At 42.2% G+C, this 12238-nt stretch overlaps 1 protein-coding gene across 2 annotated transcripts in view; it reads left to right on the top strand.

Moving 5' to 3' along the window:
- The window catches only part of FMN1 (formin 1), a 444350-nt gene that overhangs the window by 422715 nt on the left and 9397 nt on the right, over positions 1-12238 (top strand). For both annotated transcript variants that reach the window (XM_079909633.1, XM_079909635.1), the window contains one exon: positions 10480-10564. In XM_079909633.1, the coding sequence (XP_079765759.1) occupies positions 10480-10564 (85 nt within the window). The remainder of the gene's footprint in view (positions 1-10479; positions 10565-12238) is intronic.

Raw genomic sequence — 12238 nt, forward strand, 5'->3', positions numbered from 1 at the left:
TTCCCGGACCAGGCCACGAACCCACGTCCCCTGCATCGGCAGGCGGACTCTCAACCACTGCGCCACCAGGGAAGCCCCATTTACTCATTTTTAAATACTAAAATTAACCCCACTCTTTGGAGCGTAGATTCCAACCTGAGCCATGATTTGAGATCAGCTGTGTCCAGACATCCATTAGTTGCCTGTGTGACCTTTTTTCATTAAAAATGTAACCTAGCCTCATACTTAAGAATTATTCAAAAGTTAATAGGTTGACAGTCTTGTTACACTTCAGACAGTTATTTGGAATAGGAGAGAAAGGAAAAGGAAAAGAACAGATGACCCAAAGAAAATGTTAATTGCAGTCACAGAATTAAATTGGGAGGAACCTTAGGGTGTAATCAGTTGGGTTCGTTTCATCTTCATTCTAGGGTAGTAAGAGCAAATAGAAATTGGAGAGTAGAATAGGACCCAAATCAGGAAGATCAGTTATAATTCCCAGAAAGACCACAAAGAAAATGAACCATAATGAAATGTAAGGTAATTCCTGACTTTAGGACAGGGAAGTAAGTGGATGTCCCCCTGGGCACTTAGTTTTCCCACACTTCGGCTCCTCTGAATCTGTCCCCACGGTGCCTGTCTGTGAGTATTTGTCAGAGACTGTCCATCTCCCAGGCTTAGAACATATCTGGAAAGTAGCACGCAGAGGAGAGTGGCAGAACTGGCTGTGTTTTGATTTGAGCCCCAAAGCTGAAATCCGGTGGCTATGGCTGTCAGAAGAACCATTCTTTTAAGAGGCCTTGTCTTCTTAATCAGCTGTTCATCTCCCAGATATCCCTAGGCAGTTCTTTAGGAAGAAGACTTCTGCTGGCTCTCATTCTCCCGAACAGGAAGGATATTTTTTTCTCTTCCCCGCCCAAGAGATTCAGTGGGTTCTGTTGCGTTCCATACATAGCGTTTTCCAACATTTTTTTCTAAACAGCAGAGCTTTTTTTATCCAAATGAAAACATTCATGAAACCCCAATATATAAAACAGATTAAATTAAGCTTTTCTGGTTGAAGCAGGCTTGCAGATGTTGGGGTTAAGAGAATCCTTAACTCTTCCTGCTTTTCCTGAGGCACCTTTGCTGAGGCTCTTTGGAAGACAGTTTGAAAATGCTGCTCTAAGTTACTGGTTTTTCCATGAGTGACAAGGAGTACGAAACAGCCTGAACACTCTACCCCACCTCCTATCTCTCACTTACCTCTTGGTTGGCTGACATGCCCAATCCCTATGTTTGAAAATGAAGGCGCTTCTGTTATTGTAAAGTTCGGGAGGATTTCAGTGTATTCTGCCTTGTACATCACGAGCCAGTGAAATACTGGACGTCTAAGAATAAAGACATCGTACTTCTTCAGTCTCACAGAAGGCTGTGCTCTGCGTTGGTCTGATTCAGCCGCAGGAATACACATCTAGCCTGTAGAAACCCCAGAGCATGCCCAGATCTCCCAGAAAAGGAGGCTGTAATGTGGGGAGCCTGAGCCTTTAAATGGAAAGGCATATCACTCTTTGGGATGCAGTTGCCTCAGCTGCCTTGTGATCCCGGCTCTCTAATGGGTTAAGAAAAAGGGTGATTTTGTACCATATCCAGATCTTTTCATTTAGGATGGGAATGACGTTCTCTCGTAGCTTTCTAACTGGAAGCAGAATTCCCTCCCCAGCCAACCAAGGTTGCAAATCATTTCTGTAGAACAAGGACTAAGCAGGACCATCTGAGGACACATGTCACCGTCCTCAATCTCTCATATTCACGTCTTTCCTCAGTAGACTTTGGCAGCAACTGAAATTTACTGGGGCCCTTAATAACTCTCTAGGGATGTGTTGTAACGGAAAGGAAGAAAAGGTTTTCAGAAATCACTTTTATTAAAGCATTTGTAAATTGAAAGTAGTTCTTTTCTTTCTCTAACTTACTTGTATGTCTTCCTCCCTATATTTCAGAATTTTTTTTTTAGAGGGCGTGAGATGTAACCTTTGAAATCAAGTCTAGGTATTTGCCTGTGAGTAATCATGAGCAAGTATGTGTGAGGGTCTAGCGTAAATATTTAGACCCGAAACAAAAACAGAACCAAGATCTAGGCCAGAACCAAAGACAAGTCCATGAGCAATGAAGCCCAGGGAGAGATCGAGCATGGCTGTAGCTAGAAATTGTCCAACCAGTTCTCTCTGACTGCATGCAACAAAGTTCTTACCTCGTAAGTGAGAGTGGCAAATTCCAGACTTGGGGAAAGTTGTATAACCTCTCTGAGCCTCAGTCTCCTTGGGGGCAAAGTAATGTGGAGACTTTCAGGAATCCTGGAATATGTATGTAATCTGACAGGCATAAATATTTAGCACGTTTGGGTGGCCTTAAGCACCCTTTCTTTTTCCATATTTAGGACTCGACCAGCTAATCAATAACTGGAGCGAGAGTTTTTCATGCTTTTACGTTTTATTTTTTCCCCAAGGCTAAATGCAAAAGATAATTGTCCTACGACTCTGGGTATTTACTAAACATTTAGGCTTGTTTGAGGTAAAGCAGAAAAAGTTGTCAATGCAAGTCATTGTCTTTCACTTAGATATTTGCTAACAGCTGACTGCTGCATGGCACAGTGCTAGATGTAGGATCAGGGAGAAGACCCAGTATGCAGAAGGCGTGATCATTGTCTTCAAGTGGTTCCAGTGGTTTGAGGGAAATAAGACACCTATACAAGTCCTAAGAGGAAAAGTTCCTAAGTGCCGTAAGAGAGGCACAAAGTGTCCTTTCACTTGAGAAAAGAGCAATTACTTCTGACTAAGAGAGATGAAGGAAGCTTTCATGACTCTGGCACTTAAGCTGAGACTAGAAGAATGGGAAGAATTTGAACACATGGAAATGAGTAAGAAAGTCATTGAGGGGCTTCCCTGGTGGCGCAGTGGTTGAGAGTCTGCCTGCCGATGCAGGGGACACGGGTTCGTGCCCCGGTCCGGGAAGATCCCACATGCCGCGGAGCGGCTGGGCCCGTGAGCCATGGCCGCTGAGCCTGCGCATCCGGAGCCTGTGCTCTGCAATGGGAGAGGCCACAACAGTGAAAGGCCCGCGTACCGGGAAAAAAAAAAAGTCATTGAGGGAACAGTAAGAGCGAGATGCAGGGGTGAGAAAGCCTTGGTAGAAAGAAGAGTGAGAAGTTTGGACAGGACAGGGAACACGTGGAGTGAGGTGAAGGAAAGGATGCTTGATAAATAATCACAGATAATAAGTGTCTTTAATTTTCATAGCAATTGTGTTATTTAGGTATGGTATTATTTCCACTTTTAAGGTGAAATTGAGTTCAGGCTCAGAAGGGTTAAGTGATTTGTCCAACGACAGTATTGAACCAGACCTGGGTCTGAAAAGGTAAGACAGACCAGTAAACTAAGTTCGAAACGGGGAGTTTTGATTGCCAGAGTAAGGAATTTGGATCCTATACTATAGTTCAAATCCAGCCCACAACTGGTTTTCGTAAATAAATTTCTCAGAACACGACGTTGTACTGTCCTTCATTTGTATATTTTTTAGGGCTCCTTTCACGCTACAACAGCAGCGTTGAGTAGTTCCAGAGACCATATGGCTCACAAAGTCTAGAATATTGACTCTCTGGCCCTTTATAGGAAACCTTTGCTACCCCAGCTGAAGTTGATTGGGAGTCACTGAGAGTTTTTGAGAAGGGAGGTGACATTCTTAAGAGTTAACACATTGATTATCGACACCATGTTCATCAGTAGGATGGATCAGAGGGAACTAGATCATTTCAAAGACTACTTCGTTGTCTGCGTCCTCATCCCTGGGCTCCTGAACTATCACAGAAGCCTTCCAGCAAGTCTCCGGCCAAAACTTCGAAGCTTAGAGAGTCCAGGCGGGCAGCAAAAATGAGTGGTGTGTGCCGGATATAAGAAAACCAGTTGTGCAAACAAGCTGGTAGATGGTACCACTGGACAGCCTCGGGCTGAGGATAGGATGAGGAGTGATGGCAAGTGTTGCAGACTGAGGTGTTGCCGCACAGAAATGCCACTCAATGTTGCCACACCTTCCAGTTTTGTAAGGGAGGTGAGAACTTTGTATTCTTGTGTGAAGTCTCTGCATTACACACGGGAGCTCGCATTTATTTAAACCTCCTGTGGTTGATGGAAACTGAATTTACATTTGTTTAAACCCTCCAGAGGTCGATCACACTGCTGACCTCTACTTTGCAGTCTCTTCCCACATCATTACCAGAACACTGATGCCGGGTGAATTTAATGTGATCAACGACAGCAGCTTGCTGTAGCTTCTTCAGCAGGTATAGGACACTTTGCCCATGGTTTTTGAAGGACATTTGAGAGACAGGTGGACAGACAGACAGATTGACTGACTGACTGACTGACCACCCAGTCACCAACCATCAATCTCTCGTCAGGTCAAAGCAGTTTTTAAGACCTGCCTATATGCTCCATCATAACAATGGACGTAACGTAGCCAGACTGTCAGAATATTTTAGCGTTTGTCTTTCATCAAGGGTAAGTTTCGTACTGTATGATACAAAAGCCATTGAGAAACAGCCTTGCCCGCCACAGTTAGCTTTGCCCTCTAATGTTAAGGACATATAGAGAATCTCATGAGAATTTGCTCGTTTGTATCTTGCAGGATCAGTTTTGAGCACTGGTGATGTTGTATTCATTCAGGTGAGAGTCAGTGACTTTATATTTTCATGCACCTGAATGGACATGAATGTTTTCCCCCATAACCATTCTTGACGCCTGAATTTTTACAGTTTAGAGATTAATCACTTATAATTATTTATTCATTCATTAACTTACTATTTATGGTCATATACTCTATGCCATTTTACTGTGCAAAATGTGAAGGAAAGAAAGACAGTGAAGTCCTATATCTGCTTTTGAGAAGCTCCAGTCTAGTGTAAAAAGCAGGTGCGTAAAAATGTTCACAACACAGTGAAATGAATGAACCTTGGCAGGAGGTATGAACTGTATCCAACCAGATTTCTCGTTCTTTATGTCATAAATGTGCCTTGGAAATACAAGGTTGGAAAATGTTCCATTTTAATGATAAAATGACTTTAAATGTCCTAGAAAGTCTGAGACAGGACCAACCTCATCATTTATGGGGCTCCCCTTGTTCAAAAACTAAGAATTTCAAGGGACTTCCCTGGAGGTCCAGTGGTTAAGACTCTGTGCTTCCACTGCAGGTGCACTTCCACTGCAGGGTTCGATCCCTGGTCAGGGAACTAAGATCCTGCATACCGTGCAGTGCGGCCAAAAAAATATATATATATATACATATACTAATAATTTCAAGACAGTGACGAGAGTGCATTAAACCAGGAAGCCCCACACGACCATGCAGGTTGAACGCCCGGGCAGCCTCATGGCTCAGCACTTTCAAGAAATTCAAGTGAGCAGTACTTCAGGAAAGTAGAGGATTTTTTTTCGATTTTGTTCTCTAGGTCTCTATTTTTTCATAGCATGTATATGTGTGCCGGCTACTGTGTCAAGGGCTAGGAACACAGCAATAAAAATGATAGCCACCATCCCTACCCTCATGTATCTTACTGTCTAGCTGAGAGGTTTGTATGTGATAATTTTCGTTAACTGGTCCCATTATGTTTTAACTACATTCTCAGAGAAGTATTTAAATGGCCAGTGAGTCTTACTTTTTCTTTATACTTTTAAATATATAATATAAACTGAAAATATAATCTTTCTGTGTATAGATATAGAATATTCCTATAAGGAACAAGTGTTATTTTGGTTATGAGAAAAGGTTAACATGAAAAATATATATTTATTCAGAAGTTCTATACTATTTGAAATTTAAATTTTACTTATGATACCTCCAAGGAACCTGGAAAAATGGGAGGAAGTAGATGGAATCTTCCTTTTGAAGTTGAAATAGTTTCTCATATTTGTTTGAAAAATTTATGTCATGCCTGCACCGAAGTGTAGCTTCTCGTTATGACTTTTAGAATCTGTGTTCAGATCAGAAAAATTGAGCTGAGTTCCCTTGGTTTGCTAAATCTCGGGGTAATAGCATTCGTTGATGTGGTTTGCCTTCAGGACACGTCTAAATGGTATTACTACAAGATAGTACTTAGCTAATAGCTCCATTTGTTGTATTTGTAGTCAGAAACTACTGTTGTGCATTCTTAAGGAGTAATCCTTTATATCCGTGATGGAAGTTCCATAATTGTTATCCTTTATTGACCACTTGCTATATACCATGTATACTAGAGGTTTTACTAGATATATTAATTAATTTAATCCTCACAATAATACCACGGAGTTAATATCGTGTGTGTGTGTATATATATATATATACATATATATGTGCTATATATATCATACCATTTTATATATAAGGAAACTGATAGTTGATTAACTTGCTCCAAGTTTTCTAGTAATTGGCAGAGTTGGAGTTAGAATCAAGCCTCGCTGATGCAGAAGCTACTTGCCACCAAGCTATGCTTTCTCCCAATCCTTGATGATTTTTCAAGAGCGCCCTGTGAGAGGGAGACATCATAATTGAATGAGAACATTTAGAGACGAGCAGGATGGAGTCACCAAGATCAGAATTGTCCCCGGAAGCCTGGGGTATGCATGGCAGCCCGTAGTCTGCGGGACAGCCACTGACCAGTAGGAAAAGGTTAGCAGTGCGGACAGGACCTTAGGTTGGCTCCTGGCCTCCACATCCCCGACCACCATCCCCCCAGATACTGAGAGAACGTGGGAAGTGATCGCAGGGCTTCTGAGAAGTGAAATTGGGAATTGGGGGAGGCGATGCTGAGCCAGGAGTGTGGTAGAAGACCAGCTCTGAAAGAAGAGACCAGAATTCTAAGGTGAAAAGGAACTACTTAAGCAAAAGATGACTCCCAAAAGTGCCCTAAAAGTTAGGGAGCCCAGAGAGAAATAGTAATTCCAAACCATTCCATTGGAATGTGGATTAAAGGGTCACTAATAAGTGCTCTCTCTGAAAACAAATCTTGCCGGAGAGATGCCAAGAAAAGTAGATGCTACAAGCTGTGGCCTCATTGACAGCACCATCATCTTGGTTTGCAGATTCCTTAGTAGTCAGTCTCCAATGTAGTCTGACCTGGCTGTGAACCTTCTAGCGCATTCCTTTCTTGTATGGGTATAGTCACAGTTACTGCTGCAAGCAGAAATGTTTAGTAGGTAGTGTGGTGTATACGCTCAGACCTATGCCCCTGTCCAGAATTGCCCGTTCTCACGGCAGCTTCACAGATGTATTTCTTGGGTTTTATAAATCATTGCTCGTCTTTGTCTCACTTTTACTTCTTTTCTGATGCACAAGTCAGCATGTTGAATTCACTGAACTAACTTGTGCATGTGGGCAGGGAGATTGGATTATGAAGTGTGTGTTTCAAGCAAATTGTGCAAAACTAGATAAGTAAAGAGCTAAGGCACTCAGCCACTTCTTCAATATTAAGTGAGTATGTGATTAATATTGAGTGAAAGGTTTGTATTTGAGGCCCTGAAGAAAAAGCATGTTCTTTTTTTTTTAATGTCTGTGATTTGGTGGGTCTTTAAATATTTGGTATTTTAAAATATATATATATATATATATATATATATATATATATATATTTTTTTTTTTTTTTTTTTTTTGGCGGTACGTGGGCCCCTCACTGTTGCGGCCTCTCCCGTTGCGGAGCACAGGCTCCGGACGCGCAGGCTCAGCGGCCATGGCTCACGGGCCCAGCCGCTCCGCGGCATGTGGGATCTTCCCAGACCGGGACACGAACCCGTGTCCCCTGAATCGGCAGGCGGACTCTCAACCACTGCACCACCAGGGAAGCCCTAAAAATATTTTTGAAGACATTTCTAAAATAAAGAAACATATTAAGGATAATTTAACACACCCATATTCCCACCACCTAGAATTGTTAACATTTTGCCACATATTCTTTAAGATTTTACAATTGAAAAATGAAGTATTATAGATAGAAATGAAATTCTAGTAGATATACTACCTCCCAATGTCATTCTCTTCTGTATTTCTAGTGATAACCTCTATCATGAAACTAGTATCTTTCCAGTCTGCATATAAATATAGATGTTTACATGTATGTTCATAGACACTGTGCAGGCATCTGTGAACAACACTGTTTCTTGGGCACTACTCCCCAATATATATGCAAGGTAGCATGTTGCATACACAGTAACGATAGTAGTGAACACATGTTGAGTGATTACACAGTGCCTAGAGCAGCACTTTCTCAGTCCTTTCAATGACTCTGCGTAGCCCACACTGTTGTTGTTATCCTCTTTTTTAGGTGCACAGAGAGGTCCCTTGCCCAGGGTCACACAGCTCATAAGTAGTGGGGCTGAGAATTCATCTCAGTCAGGTTCTGGAGCCGAGCACTTAACCATCAGGCTAGATGGCCTCTTCACTCTGTCACTCTGCAGAATTCATCACTCTCTCAATATCATGTTTCTGATATCCATAATTGGTGAATTCAGATCTAGTTTATTCCTTTTCACAGTTATACCATATTCCATTAAATGAATATAATATACAAGCATCATTGCACGGTGCTTAAGACCTGTAAAATACAAGTAGTGAAAGTTTCTATCTCACAGGGTTGTTGGTGAGAATTAAATGGTTGAATTCAAATAAAGCGGGTAGAACAGGACCAGACATGCAGTAAGCACCCAATAAATGTTAGCTATTACTGTTTGCTCTTACCAGCGATCCATCATCCTATTGAATCTGATCACTAGGTGGTTTTCAGTTTTTCGTTATTGCATATATTGTCACAGTGAAAGATGTGTCTAATTATAAGTTTCTTTGGGGTATCTCCCTAGAAGAGGAATTGACAGCTCACAGGGTGTGTATGTTTTCAGTTTCAGTTGATGCTGCCAACGCCAGCTGTACCAACTTACAGGCCCTCATACCCAGTTCGGCACTTCCCGTTTCCTCACATCCCCAGTAACAGCTGATATTGCCTGGCTTTGATTCGCCTCTCTGATGGATAAGAAATATTACTTTGTTGAATTGATGAGCTGGATAAGAAATAATATCATGTTGTGGAACTGAATTTTTATAGCAGCTTTATTGAGATGATTCATACTGTAAAATGTACCCTTTTAAAGGTGTACAATTCTGTGGTTTTTCGGTATATTCACAAGGATGTGCAACCATCACTGCTACCTAGTTTTAGGAGAAACCCCTCACCCCTTAGCAGTCACGCCCCTTCTCCCCTCCCCTCGGCACCTGGCACTGCTAATCTACTTTCTGTCTCTGTGGATTTCATATCAATGGAATCACATAACATGTGGATTTTTGTCACTGGCTGGCTTCTTCCATTTACCTTAATGTTTCTGAGGTTCACCCACGTTGTAGCGTGTATCAGCACTTCATTCCTTTTTATGGTTCAGTAATATTCCATTGTGTTAATACACCACATTTTGTTTATCCATCTAGCAGCTAATCTAAATTTGGGCTGTGTCTACTCTTGGCTATTATAAATGATGCTGCTACAAACATTTACATATAAATTTTTGTCTGGACATACATTTTCATTTTCTTGGGTACACATATATTTATATACCTAGCAGTCGAATGGCTGGGTCACGTGGTAACTTTGTTTAACATTTTGGAAAGCTGCCAAACTCTTTTCCAAAGTGACTGGACCATTCTCCAGACCCATCAGCAATGTAGGAGGATTCCAACTTCTTCACATCCTCACCTCCAACACTTGTTACTGTCTTTCTTTTCAATTCCAGCCATCCCAGTGGCTGTGGAGTGATAATCTCATTGTGGTTTTGCTTTGTACTTCTCCGATGACTGATGATGTCGAGCAGCTTTTCCTGTGCTTACGGGCCGTTTGTATGTCTTTGGAGAAATGTCTAGTCAAATCCTTTGCCTGTTTTTTAAATTGGGTAACTTGTCTTTTTATTTGAGTTGTAAGAGTCCCTCATGTATTCTGAATGCAAGTCCTTTCTCAGACGTATGATTTACAGATATTTTTCCCATTCTGTGTGGGTTGTCTTTTCACTTAATGTGAACTGGTGAATTTTAATATCTGTAGTTTTCCTATGTTTCTCCAAAATTTCAGTTTTCAAAATTGTCTTCATCTTACCTACTGAGTGGATCACAAGCCAGAGAGCCTTGAAGTGTGCCCTGAGAGTACAGTGAATCCACCTAGTCTTCCGTAGATCAGAAACTCCTCCTGCACTGGTTGCAAAAGCACAGCCTTCCCCAAAGACATCTTGGTGAGCCTCTCAGCCAGTGAAGGAAATTCAGCTTTGATGACCCAGAAGAGTCACCTTCTCAAAGTTTGAATTTAGTAATGAAAAGCACTGAAAACCGTTCCTTATATTTTCAAACTGCTAATTGGTTAATTCAACAGCATTTGGATTTCTGTTTAACCTGACCTCTCTCTTCTTTCCTTTTTTCTTCTCCTTTCTTATCCTCCTCTCCCCTCCCCCCTCCCTGTTTCCATTTCAGATTGAAAATGGCTCAGGAATCAGTCAGCAAGTTGACAGCAGAGAAGAAAGTGGAGACAAAGAAAATTAACCCCACGGCTAGTCTGGTGAGATGCATTTTTCATTCACAACCTCAAGATTTTTCATTATAACTGAGATGCACCCAGTAGTGGGTCAGAATTTAAAGGATAAAACTCAGAGGAATGAGTAGTATCCAGATTCTCAGTTCCCCTCCCAGAGTAGCATATGGGTAAGAAAGAATATAAGGGAGGACAGAGTGAGGAACAAACACTGCCTCGAGCACTCAAGTAGTCACTTGCCATTTCACACCCTTCCACGCCGCACCCCGCGCCATGATCCCTCTCATCTCAAAGGACTGCTCTCCTGAAATGTTTAAGTATTCTCACCCTCACCAATTCCTTCTCCCTGTTAAGGAAAGGGGCAGGGATGATCCTCTTTCGAGAGTTCATAAAACTGAGATGCAGAAAGATACAGCTTACCTAGGATCACTTCACAAATGGACAGCCAGAACCAGAACGAGACTCTGGGTCCCCCGACAGCTCTCCCTGGGCTAGAAGCTAAGCAGGCTAGTCTGTCTTCCTAGCTGTGAGGGGAAACTGTCGTCCTCCACAGTCCCATTTTCAGTAAGGATCACAAGGAATCTCTGTGTTCCAGCTGGAAAAGCTAAATGGGTTAGGAACCCATTTAGATGTAGAGATTCAAATCCCAGATCAGCCACTTACTAATTGTAAAACCTTAGTGAAGTTACTTGGCTTCTTTATTCTCCACTAGTACTTTTTTGCCGGCTGCTTTAAATCCTTTGACCATCTAAGTGGGGTATAAGTTAAAAGTGAGGTCATTTCTATTGACTGACCATGATGTTCTCATCACAGCCCCATCAGCAGCTCAATGAATGTTGAGTGAAGTCGATGAGTGAGAAATGGGAAAGTCAGGGCCATACAGCTGGGTCAGGGACAGTCATGGTTAGCTCACAGAGCTCCTACCCGAATGGACACATCCTCTGTGCCCATTTGACCATGCCTTTGTGGTGCTCATTTGAGCATGATCTTCTGTTGGCAGTGGGTTCAACTCTTATTTCTGTCTTCCTCCCTCATTAGACACTGCCCTTTTCCCCAGGCCTCTTATTTGGGCCTCTATCCTAACTTTTACAGCCAAGCCTTATTTTCAGGGGCAGAGAGAATGGACTCAGGCCTGTAGACAAAGGGGAAACAGTGGGTGGACCGTGGCATTCTTTTATTGGTGACCTCCATGGGGAGTAAGCTCTCAGCTGTGATCCTCTGCTCCTTGGGGTGGTTTGTTCTGTCGCCTGTTTGTTTTGGTGGAAATTAGGGAAGAGCTCATAAACTGATTCCTGATTCAAGTTCACAAGTCAGGCATGGTATCCAAACAGGATGGGTGTTTAAAAATTATGTTAAGTTTACATCTAGGCCAATTTAGTAATCCACTGCATTTTCACATCTCCTAGATCACAAGAAGCTTAGGACCTGTTCTCAAAGGGCATCTCTCTGCACCTGCTCTTTGCAAAGGACTGTACTTGTTCCATCTCTTTTTTAGCCTTCTATTTGTCCACCTTGAAGGCCAGACACGCCCATGTGTCTTACTGTGCTTAATATATTTACTTCTAAGTCCTAGAAACAGTGAGGGTCTGTGTTTCTGTTCTGCGTACTCTTGTTTATCTTGCCATCAGACTTTCATGTCCTTCCTCATTAGAAGGCTGTCCCTGGGAAGGAAGCTCAGGAAGAACGGAGCAGAGTATCCTT

The sequence above is a fragment of the Stenella coeruleoalba genome, assembly GCF_951394435.1.
Source record: "Stenella coeruleoalba genome assembly, chromosome: 2".
Classification (NCBI taxonomy): Eukaryota; Metazoa; Chordata; class Mammalia; order Artiodactyla; family Delphinidae; genus Stenella; species Stenella coeruleoalba.